This window comes from Myotis daubentonii, chromosome 2 (assembly GCF_963259705.1).
Source record: "Myotis daubentonii chromosome 2, mMyoDau2.1, whole genome shotgun sequence".
Classification (NCBI taxonomy): domain Eukaryota; kingdom Metazoa; phylum Chordata; class Mammalia; order Chiroptera; family Vespertilionidae; genus Myotis; species Myotis daubentonii.
This window is the reverse complement of record NC_081841.1, coordinates 4,313,716-4,329,422: the sequence shown is the minus strand read 5'-3', so window position 1 is coordinate 4,329,422 and position 15,707 is coordinate 4,313,716. Positions and strand designations below refer to the sequence as shown.

General features: G+C 56.9%; 1 protein-coding gene across 1 annotated transcript; it reads right to left on the bottom strand.

The window, feature by feature from the left end:
• Positions 1–9,171: 9,171 nt before the first annotated feature.
• On the bottom strand, positions 9,172–13,207 carry LOC132225850 (cytochrome P450 2D14-like). Its single transcript, XM_059680845.1, has 9 exons — positions 12,926–13,207; positions 11,901–12,072; positions 11,252–11,404; positions 11,006–11,166; positions 10,744–10,920; positions 10,452–10,593; positions 10,031–10,218; positions 9,527–9,668; positions 9,172–9,425 (listed from the first exon to the last, which is right to left on the bottom strand). The coding sequence occupies exons 1-9, from the start codon at positions 13,112–13,114 to the stop codon at positions 9,247–9,249; spliced, it is 1,503 nt and encodes a 500-aa protein (XP_059536828.1). The 5' UTR covers positions 13,115–13,207; the 3' UTR covers positions 9,172–9,246.
• Between the last annotated feature and the right edge of the window lie 2,500 nt (positions 13,208–15,707).

Genomic DNA, 15,707 nt, shown 5'->3' with positions numbered 1-15,707 from the left:
TCTTTTAAGCTGGGCCCCCACGAGCCCAGGGTCAAATGAAAATTGGGGGCCAGACTGGAACTTTATGGTTGATATGGGAGCCGAGCACTCAGGAGTCACTCAGAAAGTAGCACCCCTCTCAGGAAAGGAGGTCACCGTTATTGGAGCTACTGGGAACCAGACCTGTAGACCATGCTCCCGGCCTCGCTGATGCCAACTTGGCAGCCATCAAGTAATTCATGAATTCCTGTACTTGCCAGACTGTCCAGTGCCTCTAATGGGTAGAGACCTTTTAGCCAAAATGGGGGCAGAAATCACTTTTTCTCAAGATGGCTCAGCACAGCTTCGCCTAGGTAAGGAGACCGCCCCAACGATCCTGTCCTTAGCAGTGGCAAGGGAGGAAGAATGGAGACTTTATACCCCCCAGACAAAGGCCTCACCATTAGAATCTGAATTTGAGGAAGAAATCCCACTGGTCTGGGCAGAAGGGAATCCTCCAGGCCTGGCTAAGGACCATGCCCCGATACTAATCGACTTAAAGCCTGGGGCACAGCCTGTTAAAATCTGCCAATATCCTGGGGCACAGCCTGTTAAAGTCTGCCAATATCCAATTCCAAGGGAAGCACACCTAGGATCCAGGTCCACTTAGACCAGCTGCTCCAGTGGGGGCTTCTTATACGATGCAGGTCTCCATGGAACACGCCTCTCTTGTCTGTAAAAAAGCCTGGGACTAATGACTACCGCCCGGGGCAGGACCTGCGGGCTGTTAATGAAGCTGCTATAACCCTGCAGTCAGTGCTGCCAAATCCCTACACTCTTCTGGAACTCAGTCCATCAGAGGCGGAATGGTTTACATGCCTAGATCTGAAAGATGCCTTTGTCTGCCTTAGATTAGCTCCTCCCAGCCAGCTCCTCTTCGCCTTTGGATGGCAAAACCCACTACAGGGGCCAAGGAGCAGTTCACCTGGACCAGACTGCCACAAGGGTTCAAGAACTCTCCTACTCTATTTAGTGGAGCACTAGCATCTGATCTAAGTTCCCAGGACAGGACTTGGGGTGTGTTCTACTCCAATATGTAGACGACCTCCTACTGGCTAGCTCCTCATGAGCTCAGTGCCGGGAAGGAACGCGAGCCCTTCTGAGACTACTAACTGAAACCGGTTGTCGGGTGTCTAAGAAAAAGGCACAGATTTGTCAGGAAGAAGTCAAGTATCTAGGCTTCCGAACCACCCAAGGGAAACGAAGGCTAGGGACTGAAAGGAAGCAGGCAGTATGTGCCATTCCAGTCCCTTGCACCCGGCGGCAGATTTGGGAATTCCTGAGAGCGGCAGGGTTCTGTCGAATTTGGATCCCAGGGTTTTCAGACCTGGCTAAACCTCTCTATGAAGCTTTAAAAGGGGAAGAGAAGGCACCCATCGACTGGGGTCCTGAACAGGAGAAAGCCTTCATCGCCATAAAGGCAAAGCTCACGGAGGCCCCAGCACTAGGGCTACCAGATGTGATCAGGACATTAATCTCTTCATTCACGAGAACACTGGGGTAGCCCTAGGACAGTGATGGCGAACCTTTGACACGCGTGACAGAGGTGACACGCGAACTCATTTTTTGGGTTGGTTTTTCTTTGTTAAATGGCATTTAAATATAAAAAATAAATATTAAAAATATAAGTCTTTGTTTTACTATGGTTGCAAACATCAACAAATTTCTCTATGTGACACGGCACCAGAGTTAAGTTAGGGTTTTTCAAAATGCTGACACGCCGAGCTCAAGAGGTTCGCCATCACTGCCCTAGGAGTTCTAACCCAGGAGTTTGGACCGTGGCAAAGACCGGTAGCCGATCTCTCCAAGCAGATTGCCCCGTTGCCTCCGGGTGGCTCCTGTGCCTCAGGGCCCTTGCAGCCACGGCATTGTTAGTCAAGGAAGCAGATAAGCTTACCTTAGGACAAGATTTAAATGTAAAAGTACCTCATGCTGTTGTCACCCTGATGGAAGCAAGGGGGCAGCACTGGCTGACTCATGCTCAGATGACTCAGTATCAAGGACTATTATGTGAGAATCCACGGGTACGATTAGAAGCAGTGAGAGCTCTTAATCCTGCCACCTTTTTACCCATCGCTGAGGGAGCCTCTGAGCATGATTGTTTGGAAGTCCCAGAGGAGGTTTACTCCAGCCGGCCAGATCTAAAAGACAAACCCCTGCAAAACCCGGAATTAGTATTGTTCACGGACGGCAGTAGGTTCTTGGATGAAGGGAAAAGATGAGCCGGATATGCAATAGTATCAAACTTTGAGACAGTTGAGGCACAGGCCCTGCCTGAAGGATGGTCAGCGCAGAGGGCAGAACTTTGGGCCTTAGTAAGAGCCCTAGAACTCAGTAAGAATAAGCATGCCAACATCTACACTGACTCGCGCTATGCCTTTCCTACCCTGCATGTCCATGGGGCCATATGTAAGGAAAGGGGGCACCTGACGGCCAGAGGAAAAGGAATCAAAACTCAGAATGAGATCTTAAAGTTACTGGAAGCAGTCTGGGAGCCCAAGGAAATAGCCGTCATCCACTGCAAAGGTCATCAGAAAGGGAAAGACTCAGTGTCAGAAGGAAACGGACGTGCTGACGCCGCAGCCAAGTGGCACCATCACGGATCATGTTGGCCCCCGAATTACCTGAACCTCCAAAATACACTCCTCAGGGAGAGGGATGGCCCCAGCAAGAAGGGGGCAAGAGAACGAAGGAAGGCTGGTGGATACTCCCAGATCATAGGGTCTATGTCCCAGAACAGTTAGCCCATAAGGTAGTCCTCCAGCAGCATCAACTCACTCATTTAGGAAAGGCTGCCCTAGAAGCTTTGTTGGGCAGATACTACCTGATTGCCTGTCTTCCCTCCTTGTGTGCCTCAGTCTCTCAGTGTTGCCTCCTCTGTGTTCAGAACAACGCCAAACAGGGTCCTGTGGGACCGATAGGAGTTCAGCTCTGTGGGCAAGCTCCCTTTGAGGACTTAGAGGTAGACTTTACAGAAGTAGGGCCTAGCAGACGAAATAAATACCCACTAGTCTTAATTTGCACTTTTTCAGGATGGGTTGAGGCATATCCCACTTGCACAGAAAAGGCGAGAGAGGTCACTAAGGCATTGCTGAAGGATATAATTTCATGGTATGGAATGCCTCTGACCATAGGGTTCGATAATGGCCCAGCCTTTGTAGCAGAAATAGTACAACAGGTAGCTAAGGCTTTAGGAATTAAATGGAACCTACATGCACTTACATGCCTCAGAATTCAGGGAAAGTAGAGCGCATGAATTGGACTTTCAAGCAGGCTATGGCTAAGCTATGCCAAGAGACAACCTTACCCTGGACAGATATCTTGCCTCTTGTACTCCTGCGGGTACACTGTGCCCCAAGGGCCAGGGTAGGTTTCTCTCCCTTTGAAATTCTATATGGTAGACCCCCTCCCTTGATTCAGCCAAAGGAAGATCTGGGGGGAAATAGGGAACCTAGGAATCCAGAAGCAATTACAAGGACTTGGAAAAACTGTCTTTGAGGTCCACAGATGGGTTACTGATCGATTACCCATCTCTCTAGGGACAGCAGTACATCCTTATAAACCTGGAGACCAGGTTTGGGTAAAGGATTGGAAAAAGGTACCCCTTAAGCCTACCTGGAAGGGACCCTATCCAGTCATATGAACTCCACAGCTCTCAAGGTTGCAGGACTGAACACCTGGATCCACCACTCCCGGGTGAAAGCAGCCCACCAGCCAAGTGACACCCAGCCTGAGTGGAAGGTGACCTCTGACCAGTAACACCACCTGCAGATCACCCTCAAGAAGACAATGGACATGGCTGATCAACCTGCTCCAAGGAGTTCAGAAACAGCCTGTTGAATTCTTCCTTACACTAATCTTTCTTTCTTATCTTCTCTTAAAGGCAATATGCTCTGGTATTTCTGGATAATCATTGTTTTTATCTTTCTAGTAATTCTTATTTTGGCATTTTGTGAGTGCCACTGGAACCTGAGACTAGTACCAGGAGGAGAACTCATCTGCCCTTCTGGGACACAGAGCACCATAAAATTACTGCTTCCTACACAGCAAGGAAACAAAGGCCTCGTCATGAATTGTTGGCCTACACCTTGTCATGCCATCCTTGGTTACATCTGCCTTGCAGGAATAGCCATAGTACTACTCTTTGTCCTAGTGGTTCACAGCTGTGGATCCCCCACTAAACAGGAATCCTATATAGTAAAGAGGTAATATGCAAATTGACCATCACTCCAACACACAAGATGGCTGCCCCCATGTAATCAAAGATGGCCACCCCCATGTGGACACAAGATGGCCACCACAAGATGGCCAGCAGGGGAGGGCAGTTGTGGGCAATCAGGCTAGCAGGGCAGGCAGTTGGGAGGGACCAAGCCTGCAAGGGAGGGCAGTTAGGGGAGACTGGGCCAGAAGAGGAGGGCAGTTGGGGGGGGACCCAGGCCTGCAGGGGATGGCAGTTGGGGGGGACCAGGCCTGCAGGGGCGGGCAGTTGGGGATGACCAGGCCAGCAGAGGAGGGCAGTTAGGGGGACCAGGCCTTCAGGGGAGGGCAGTTGGAGGGAACCAGGTCAGCAGGGGAGAGCAGTTAGGGGTGACCAGGCTGGCAAGGGAGGGCAGTTAAGGGTGACCAGGCTGGCAGGGGAGGGCAGTTAGGGGCAATCAAGCTGTCAGGGGAGCAGTTACATGTCGATCAGGCTGGCAGGGGAGTGGTTAGTGAGTGATCAGGCTTGCAGGCAGAAGCGGTTAGTGGCAATCAGGCAGGCAAGCAGTTTGGAGCCAGCAGCCCTGGATTGTGAGAGGGATCCCAGATTGGAGAGGGTACAAGCTAAGCTGAGGGACACACCCCCCTCCCGTGCACGAATTTCGTGCACTGGGCCTCTAGTAGAGAGAATAACATGCTACCACTAATAATATTAGTTAGCACATACTTGCCTCTCTGAGGGGCCACTACCACGTGTCCTTACTTAGAGACTCACTACCCAAATATGCTAGACTGGGTAGTCTACGGGAGAACCCAATCAAGCCATATTTTTGTTAGCTGTACCTATCAGCCTGCAGCATGTTATGACTCCGCTACCAAATGCATGTGGGGCGGGGGTGGGGGGATTGCATTGGACGGGAAGAATTAAGCCCAGACAAAAAATGGGCAGGACACATCTGTCAAGGAAAGCCAGGCTCAATAACTTCCTGGACCCGCTGCACCCATGTTGGCTACTCTGATGGGGGAGGGGGGCAGGGATCCAGGACCAAGCCCAGGAGGCATATATTAAAAAGACTATCAGGCAGCTGTTTGAACATGAGACACCCAGATTACCTAAACTGAGGACTCAGCCACAGAAGCGATATGACTTAGACCCCCGGTTTTATCAGCTCCTCAATTCAACCCACCATCTCCTCAATATTACCAACCCTTATTTGGCTAGGGACTGCTGGCTTTGCCTCCCCCTGGGACCACTCCTATTAATGGTTCCTCCAGTAAACGTAACTAAACCAGGGAACTTAACCTAAGAAATAATAGGACCCGTCACGGCCAACGTGCAGCTAACTAATGTGGCCCCTATTTGCTCCAACAGGACTCAGGGCCAACACCCAACAGGTCGCCTCCCAGATGAACTATGCAACTCTACCCTCAAGGCTGAAAACACCACCTACCCCTGGTGCCCCCCCTGCAGAAACATTCTACATGTGTGGGACAGCTGCTTACCTCTGCCTGCCTGCAAACTGGATGGGAGTGTGCACTCCTGCCTATCTAACCCCAGCTATGTCTATTACACCCAACAACCAATCCATTGAGACCACCCTCCCACTTAAAGCAGTGACTAGATATAAGAGGGCTCTGCAAGTAATCCCCCTTCTAATAGCGCTCGGAATTGGGGGTAGCATAGGAGCTGGGATAGGGAGAATAGCTCACTGTGTCTTATCAAGTTTTGACCCAAGAATTTTCAGAAGACATAGAGAAAGTAGCTGAGACTCTAATTGCCTTACAGGATCAAGATGATTCCTTAGCCACAGTAGTACTACAGAATAGAAGAGGATTAGACTAATTAACAGCAGAGAAAGGTGGAATCTGCCTCTTCTTAGAAGAGTGCTGCTTTTATGCCAACCAGTCGGGCATTGTCAGGGATAAGGCAAAGGATCTAATCGAACGAGCAACAAAAAGAAGGTGGGAGCTGTCTGAGTCCTGGACTATTTGAATGGCGAAGGGTGGTGGGGGTGGGGGTCTGGAAATGGCTTCTCCCATTGGCAGGACCACTGTTAATGCTACTCATAGCCGTAACATTAGGACCCTGTCTTCTAAATTTCTTAACTCACTTTATCTCATCTTGCCTAGATGCCTTTACACTTCAGATGGGCCTACAAACCAGAAGAATTCCCTACAAACCACTCCGAGAGGGAGAAACGAGATGCTAACACAGCGGTTCTCAACCTGTGGGTCGTGAGCCCGTTGGAGGTCGAACGACCCTTTCACAGAGGTCACCTAAATACACCCTGCATATCAGATATTTACATTACGATTCATAACAGTAGCAAAATTACAGTTATGAAGTAGCAACAAAAATAATTTTATTGTTGGGGATCACCACAACATGAGGAGCTGTATTAAAGGGTCGCAGCATTAGGAAGGTTGGGAACCACTGTACTAATCGCTTGGTCATCGTCATCGCCCCTTACCAGCAGGAAGCAGCTTAGAGCGGTCATCGTCCCTGTTCATCATAACATCCCATAGGCGTTGTACCACAAGGCTAAGAGAAGCTTGTGGGACAAGGGTGGAGGGTGGTGGTGGGGCAGTGAGAAGGCTAAAAAAGCTAATTCCAATGTAACCCTGATATTTGGGGGGCTAGCAATCTGAATCTGTGCCAGCAAGCCCACTGTACATTCTTGAGAACCTACAATGAAGTCACTGCCTCTTTCCCAGAAACTGGTCTAGCAGAACCTGTAACTAAATGCTCACATTTCACAGAGGCCATAAACTATGGACAGTGCACAGCTCCGGAGCGGGGGTTCTTAGTGCTGGCACCAGGCCAGACCATTAGATATGGCCTGGAGACCCCCAACACCTGGGGCCTTTTATGCAAAGCCCACGAAAAGGACCAGAGCATAATCCATATTTGAGGGACAAAGACACCAGAAAGATATAAAAGAGAAGCTCCCTGCATGTTACTTTGCTCAGACTTGGGAAGTTATTCTGCTGAGTCCGCTGGCGTAATAAACAGTGTACCATCTCTCTAAAGCGTTGCTTGGTTTTTCTCTGGTCTTCTGCAACAATCCCCCAAATGCTCTGTAACCCAGAAAATACTTTAAAGTGTTTTAAATCATTATTATTTATAGTTATCATTCACCACCTACACCTGGAGTCGTTTTATACCAAATGTTCAATAGAGCTATACCTCTCTCCTTCATCTTAGCCCACCCCCCCATTTCCCATTGTTTTCCCTGGGACCTCCCTTCCCAGCTCTGAGGCATGGAAACCATCTTTCATTTGGAGCTCTTGGGAGAAATTTTTGAGCAGTTCCCAAGTTCCTGGTGCTAGTGCCCTCCCTCCTTAGTTGGACCAGCTGGCCATCCTCTGGCTGAGCCTGGCCCGTGGAGGTCCTTCCTGTCCCCTGGCTGCCTCTGGCCTGTTGTGACTCCTGCAGGCCACGGGGTCCAGGAACACTGGGGCCCCGGGCCTGTGATGCCTTGACTGTTGCCTACCCTTTCTCCTTAGACTGAAAATGGTGTTTGGTATATGCGGCCAGAAGGAGAGGTAAAGTTTGGGTGCACCCTACTACCACGTCCCGAATGACCAGGCAGGGGATCCCCCACTTGGGCCCAAGAGGAAGGGAAAGCAGGGTTCTCTATAACTTCTCCTTGACTGTTAGAGTGTCCCTGGGACTCAGATTCGGGGTGGGAGGACCTGGTCCTGGTAGGTGGGCATGAGTGTGTGTGTGTGTGTGTGTGTGTGTGTGTGTGCCCGCACACAGGGAGGCATCATTTTAGCCAGCGGTTCTCAACCTTCCTAATGCCACGACCCTTTAATACAGTTCCTCATGTTGTGGTGACCCCCAACCATAAAATTATTTTCAATGCTACTTCATAACTGTAATTTTGCTACTGTTACGAATTGTTATGTAAATATCTGATATGCAGGATGTATTTCCACAACCCCTGTGAAAGGGTCGTTCGAACCCCAAAGGGGTAGCAACCCACAGGTTGAGAACCGCTGATTTTAGCAATGCCAAAATGCTCTGCTGTCCCAAGGGAGGGGTCACAGAAGAGGGAGGTGACCTGGAACGTGATTTCTACCCCGGGTGTGGGATCTGTCAGTCCAGAGGAGGGAGGGCTTGGAGGGTTGCGGGAGAAGAGCTGACCCAGCACCGGATGATCACCTGTGAGGCCTGGGCAAGGTCAGGGCCTGCCTTCTGGCTGGAGAGGCAGGATGGCTCGCATGTACAGTGCAGAAGGAAAGACAGGGAATGGCCCGGGCTCCGTGTCTGCTCCAGGCGCCAAGCCTGGCTGCTGAAGGAGGCAGAGGCACATGGCCTGGCCACTCTGACGACTGTGCCCGGGGTTGGAGCCCACATGAGTCTCTCCAGCGGCAGCTGGCCCAGGAGACAGCTCTTTCCAGCAGCAGCTGGGCCAGGAGCAGACCTGAGGCGTCAGGGAATGTGGCTAATTCAATGTTGGGGTGACACAGAGGCCCAGGGAGGGGGCTGGCTCCTGGGCTGCCATTAGGGTTCCCAGGGAGAGCTCTGCACCCCATTACTGAGCCTGGTCGTTAACCTGGCACATCACTTCCCAGCCTTCCTGAGTTCCCCACCTTTTGGGGTGTCAGTGGGGGAGCAGACTTGCTGGTGTTGGCTGAGCTGCTGCCTGTGGTGCAGGGCGGGTGCTGCTGGGCCTGAGAGTCGGCATCAGGCTGAGCGAGGCCTCCCTTTCCCACGGGGCGCGCAGGGGCTGGGGCCTGTGCAGAGACTGGGACCCACGCAAGCAGCCAGCATGGGGCTCCACAGGCGACTGGGGTCAGCTCTCATTTTCTGAGCCTCCGTATAACCGCCTCTCAAATGGGCCCAATGCGAGGTGAGGAGGGACAAGGCCGGGCAGGCCTGGCCTGGGGAGGCTGCTGAGGCCCCTTGGCTGGCAGGATGGTTAAGCGGCCTGGGTGGGACTCAAAGTCAGGCTGCAGCCACCAGGCTGGTTTATTGTACATCAGGGCTCCCAGCTGAGGAGCGGCTGGGGTGTGGTTGCCCCTCTAGCGGGGCACAGCACAGAGCTGGTAGGGGGGTGGGGCCACCAGGAGGCCATAGGTCCCGTGGTCGCTGGGGCAGGGCTGCCCAGCGGGCACCGAGAAGCTGAAGCGCTGCAGGAGGCAGGTGAAGAAGAGGAAGAGCTCCATGCGGGCCAGGGGCTCCCCGAGGCATGAGCGGCGGCCTGTGGGATGGGGAGGGGGGGGGTGAGGCATGAGCCTGCGCCTGGGCCCTGTGCCTCCAGGCTCCCTCGGGCGGGACAGCAGGCTGGGCCCCCACAGACACCTGCCGAGAAGGGCATGAAGGCCGCCTGTTTGACGAAGTGGCCCTGGGCGTCCAGGAAGTGCTCGGGGTGGAAGCGCAAGGGCTCCTTCCAGGCGGTCTCGTCCTTCAGCACTGACGACAGGTTGGTGATGAGCGTGGTCCCCTGGCAGGAGACACCTCACGTGGGTGGGTCTGGGTGGGGGATGCCGGGACCCCTGCCACCAAACACTCATGGGCGCACACTGTCTGGACCACGCCCGCACAAGCCACCTCCCTGACCCCGTGGAGCCCAGTGACATGCCTCTCATGGGGCCTCCCTGCCACCCGTCCCTGCTCCCAGGGGCTCCTCCAACACTTGAGCTTGTCTTCCACCCAGCGGGGCCCTGCCTCTGCGCTCACCCCCACGCCCCTCGGACAGGACAGTCAGTGCTGGGCAGTGAGCGGGGCTAGGGTCCTGGTCAGTGGCCATGTCAGAGCACAGGTGGTGGGTGTGGCTGAGCGGGGGTGGGGCGGCCACAGGCCTACCTTAGGGATGAGGAAACCCTGCAGTTGAATGTCGCGGGAGGTCATGTGGGGCACGCCCAGGGGGATGATGTCCCCAAAGCGCTGCACCTCGTGGATCACGGCCATGGTGAAGGGCATTCGGGCCTGGTCCACCATCTCTGGTCGCCGCGCTTGCCCTATTGTCTCATCGATCTCCTTTTGGACCCGGTCTGGACAGACAAGCATCCCCACAGTGTCAGTCCCGGGGGTGGTGGTGGGGGTGGGGTAAGGGCTGGGCTCTGGCCTGAGAGGGGGTGAATCGGGGGCTGGGCCCATGTGGAGAAGGAAGTCACTCTGACCTCAGAGTCAAGACCCAGCGTCTGCTTAGCCCAACTCAGCTCAGGGACCATGGGCTGACCCTTTCCTGCCTCCCCCATCCCACCCGACCCAAAGCCGGGCTCACGTTGTACATCCGGGTGCAGGATCATGAGCAGGAGGGCCCAGGCCAGTGTGGTCGAAGTGGTCACCATCCCAGCGAAAAACAGATCAGCAACCACCATGCGCAGGTTCTCATTGTTGAAGCTGCTCCTGGGGTCCTCCTTGGCCTGGCCATGCAGAGGGCGGGCAAAGGGGCAGAGGGAGGGAGCCCTCCAGTGGCTCCCACAGTACACCCAGCAGCCTGGGGGCCCAACCCTGGGCTTACCTCATGGCACAACCCACAGCCCCTGCCCCCATCCCTGGCAGCTGCCCCTCACCTTCTCCACCTCATCCAGGAAGGCGTCAGTCAGGTCTCGGGGGGGCTGGGCTGGGTCCCGGGTCATCTTGTGCTCGGCGATCAGCTCGTCCAGAAGAGCCATGAAGGCCCTCTGCCCCTTGAAGACCTTGGCAGCCAGCCCCGGGATGCGCAGCAGCACAGGGACCGATTCCAGCACCTGGACGGGCACAGGTGTGGGTCCGGGGCGGGCCTTCCTGCGCCCAGGTGTCCTCTTGACAGTCAAGGCCCCACGACTCCCCCACCTTGCCCAGGAGTCCTGGTTCGTGCTTCAATGCGCCCTCCATCAGGTCCATCAGCTTGAGGAAGCGCGGGTCCTCGTACTCGAAGCGCCGCCCATAGATGAGCGAGGAGATCACGTTGCTCACCGCTCTGTTCAGGAGGGCGTTGGGGCTGAAGGGGCGCCCTAGGGGAGGGGGTGCAGAGCGGGGGTCGGGTCCCGCTTCTGGTCCCCAGCCCCTCCCCGCCTCCCCCTCAGCCACCGCACTGACCGGCCTGGTCCTCGAAGGCGGCGCAGAGACAGGCGGCCTCCTCGGTCACCCACTGCTCCAGGGACTTCTTGCCCAGGCCGAAGTCGCGCAGGGTGGACACGGAGAAACGCCGCTGCTCACGCCACGCGTGCCCGTAGCGCGCGAGGATCACTCCTGGGAGCAGGGAGTGGGCGCTGGCCCCGCCTCTGCTACACACGTGGTTCGCGGGCTCTCCCTCCTCCGCCCGGCCCGGCCCCGCCCACCAGCCCCGCCCCCCGCGGTGCAGGCCCCGCCCACAGGAGTTGTCCCCACCCGTTCCCCAACTTTGACACCCGCTTCCAGCTGGAGCCCGGCCCCCTTCTGTCCGCCCACACTGCTCGCCAGCTCCCTCCCTCTCCTGGCAGGTCCTGCCCGCCCTCGCCCCGCCCACACGGGTTCCGTTTCCCTCCTTTGGTCCCTCTTCCCAGTGCTGAACGCTGCGGCCTGGCCCGCCCTGTCCCCGTGAGGCCCCGCCCACCCCCCCCACCCTGGGCACAGGCTCCCCCTCCACCTGCCGCCCCTTCCTATTCGCCCAGAGCACAGCGAGTCCACCGCCCTCCTCCGCGTGGGCTGCCGCGTGTCTGCGGGCCCCGTGCCCGCTGGGCTGTGGTCGGCCCGGTCCTCCGCTTGCCTTGCGCGCGAGGCCCGAAACCCAGATGCTCATGGATGGGCGAGGGTGGGCGGTCAGCGGTGTCCTCGCTGTGGTGCACCAGCGCCTCGCGCACGGCCGCCAGCCCGTTGACCACGACCACGGGCGTCCAGGCCAGCTGCAGGCTGAACACGTCCCCAAAGCGGCTCCGCAGCTGCGGGCGGAGGGTGTTGGGTAAGCTGGCCGCGTCTCAGGGCCCTGACCTTGCAGGACCCCTGGGAGGTCAGCAGGGAGCGATGCAAAGACTTTTTATCTGGTCGGGGCGCTGGGGTCACTTCTCTATGATCAAGGACCTCGCATCTCGCATCTCTGAGTTTGCAAATGTCACCAAAATTGTCAGTAGGCCAGGTGAGCATGCTCTCTCTCAGGGGCAGAAGCTAAGGCCATAGAGGTGAGCGTGAGGCCCAAGGACCCACAGAGCAGAAGACTTGAGCCCATTCTCTGCTCCCTCAACCTGACTTCCTGATTGAAATGGGGCTCCTGGCCAGACTCCGCTCCCCCTTCTCCAGACCTTTCCCCCTGAGCTAAACAGAAGGGGCTCGTGCCCGACTAGCGTGGCTCAGTGGTTGAGCGTGGACCTATGATCCAGGAGGTCACAGTTAGATTACTGGTCAGGGCACCTGCCTGGGTTGTGGGCTCCACCCCCATGCAGAAGGCAGCCAATCAATAATTCTCTTTCATCATTTATTTCCATCCGGCTCTCCCTGTCCCTTCCTCTCTGAAATCAATAAAAATATATTTAAGCGGACGGGACTCAGGCTCACCTCCTTTCAACACTAAGCAGAACCTAAACCCACTGCCAAGTCCCACCCCCTCTGCAACCTTTGCCCTCTGTGACCTTTGGAAAATCCCAACTGTCCCTGGGCCCTGCAGGCATGACCTCCTTAGGGAGCCTCTCTAACCCGCCCCCTCTTCTCAGCTCAGCTCCTTGTCCAGCCTGTGGTTCACACCCACCCTGCCTGCTGCGAGGAGGGTCCCCCATGGCTGCCCACCCCCACCTTCCTCACCTGGTTAACAGAGTGCAGCATGTCCTGGAAGTCCACGTGCAGCAGGTTGCCCAGCCCTGGCAGCGGCCTGGGGCCTGGCGGGTAGTGCGCAGCCCAGTGCACACGCCGGTGCATCAGGTCCACCAGGAGCAGGAAGACGGCCATGGCCACAGCCAGGGGCCACAGCGCCTCCCCCGTCAGCAGCCCCATGGCTGTCTCAGTGTCCTCAGGGCTCCTCTGTGCACACTGGCACCCTCACCACACAGGCACCTAGGACAGGCCCAGGCACAGCACCCTCACCATGCCCCCTGCCCTGAGCCAGCCTGTCTGGGAGTTACCACTGTCAGAGGGTACAGGGAGAGGTTGGGCAAGGTCAGGTGCAGGGGTGGCCAGAGAACCCTGCCCGTCCTGACCTCTCTAGGTGCTTTCTCGGGGTGGGGGTGGGGGGGAATAGTTCACCCCCAATTCACTCCGCAGCTCTGTCTGGGCTCCGAGGAACAACCAGGGGTTTCCAGGCTTGATCCTGCGTCCTGTCTCTCAGCCTCACACCTAACGTGGTCGCAGTCTGGTCCCTGAACATGTCCCTGCTCCCGCCATCGCCTGCCTCCTCCTGAGCGCCCTTCCCCTCCCAGGTTCGTTGCTGACCTTTGCCCAGCGCTAGAGGGAGGTCACGGGACCGCGGGGGCCATGAAGCTCTCAGTGCCCCTTCCCTTCACACTAGAACACTCAACACAGAGTCACGCACAAAACACGTTCGCAGACACTGCCCGCGTGCTCACAGTCTGACACACAGTCACATGCACACACATTATACTCCCAAACACCACACACACGGCTTACACACATGTCCCCTCGTTCTCCCAGGGCCTGAGGCTGCCTGGACACGGCCCCCACCTTGAGGCTGCTCACAGGCCTGCTGAGCCTCTCACCTGGCTGGCTGCTGGCCTACCTTCCTTGGGTTCCGCTGGGTCCTGGCTGTGGTGAGCTTGAACCTGGGGTGAGGAGGGCAGGCGAAGAGTGTGTTTAGAGCTCCCTGGTCACCCCGACAAGCCCATTGGTTGCCCGAGGACCCTTCCTGTTTGTTACTAATTGGTCCTTGGGCCTCGTAGCTCTGCTGGCCGCCCAGTAACACATCTCCTTCCCTCCTGGCTCCACTCTGAGGGCTGGGGGTGTGGGAGGGGGACACTTCCCTTGTGGACTGAGCTGCGGTGGGCTTGGCCTAGGATGTGACTGTCCCCAGAGGAGGGGGCCTGCTTCCTCCTCATTATCGTTTGTCCTTGACCATCAGCTGCTCAGACTGTTGCTGGGAGTCAAGGGGTGTTAACCAAGTGGGGCTGATGCAGTTCCTGGCCAGGCCGCTCCCTGTGCGGGCCCCCCCTCTCCCTGGGCCTGGTCCCCTCAGGCTCTGTGGCCCCTCACGGAACGAGGCAAACCTCCGTACCGTCTCCTGCCAGCGCGTGCCATCTCCAGGCGGGGACGGTGGCTACCTGGCCCTCCCTCTTGCTCAGCCTCTCTGCCCCTTCTAAGCAGAGGGTGCCTGCTGGCCTCAGCACCCTCCTTCTTCAACAGTGAGAGAGGTGGGATTCAGTTTTCAAATCAGTGAAACTGGTGGGAACTTTGAGGTCAAACCCACCCAAATTCGAAGACCCAGGAGCCCAGAGGCCGGGAAGGGGCATTGCCTGATACAGGTTGGCTCTCACCCTTCCCAGGGGTGTGTGAGGCAAGCTCTCACTCTAGAAATGGCTGGAGTGCCCAAGTCTCAAAGGGGCTCTCCCCAGCTGAAGCAGGGCTGGAGGAAGCCTCTCCCTTCTCCCCCCACCCCTTCTCTCCCTCACTTCCCAACAGTAGGAGCACCAGTTCTTCCCAGGGTGCCTCTGGCTCAGAGCGCTGTGGCCTCTGGGTATTGGCTTTCAATGTTTGCCAATCCCGCCTGGCGCCTGGCCTGGAGTGTGAACACTGTTCTGCCCCTTCCCCACCCCCCACACTGGTCCCTGCTGACTGGCTGCTGCGTGTGTAGATTGATGGGCCCCAGGTGGGCCACCCTGCATCTCTCCTTGGCCAGGGCTTGGCTTGTTTCATCCTCGCCAGTGAGGGAGAGAAGGGGTGGGGGGAGGGGGGGGGACTTCCTCCAGCCCTGCTTCAGCTGCGGAGAGCCCCTTTGAGACCCGGGTACTCCAGCCATTTCCAGAGTGAGAGCTTGCCTCACACCCCTGGGAAGGGTGAGGGCCAAGCCGTATCAGGCAATGCCCCTTCCCTTCTCGTAGCCTTTGTTTGGATGCCCTGCTCCCCGAGCAGTCCCCCGGGCAGGTGTGAAGGGCAGTGAGGGCCAGGCCTGTGCTCCCCGAAGGGGCCTGCTGTGCAGCACAGGCAGCCAGAGGAGCCCTGCGGCTACGTGGCCCGTGGGCCTCGCCATCATTGTGCAACGCAGCTTCTTGGTCGGGCACTGGCGCTCCCCCCACAGCCCCTAAGGCAGGCGGCTCCATGGTCCCCAAGGCACAGAAGGCTCTCAGGAACCACGGGCCACAGTCACCGAGCAGCCTTCGGTCCATCGCAAACCCACGCTCCGAGCTACTGCTGCGCACGGTTCGGCCTGAACTTCTCTAGCGGCCATCGGCCCGTTTATTCCCTTAGAAACACGCCCCCCCGCCCCCCCCCCCGCCCCTCCCGGGAGTGAGGCCCGCCCCCTGGGCGCGCGTGTCACAGGTGGTCGCATGCACGGGGCCTGCTGGACACGGCGACCTGAGGCTGAGGCCAGCGTGACCAGAGGGATGGCGGACCAGAGAGCGCGCGGGCCTCGGGAGAG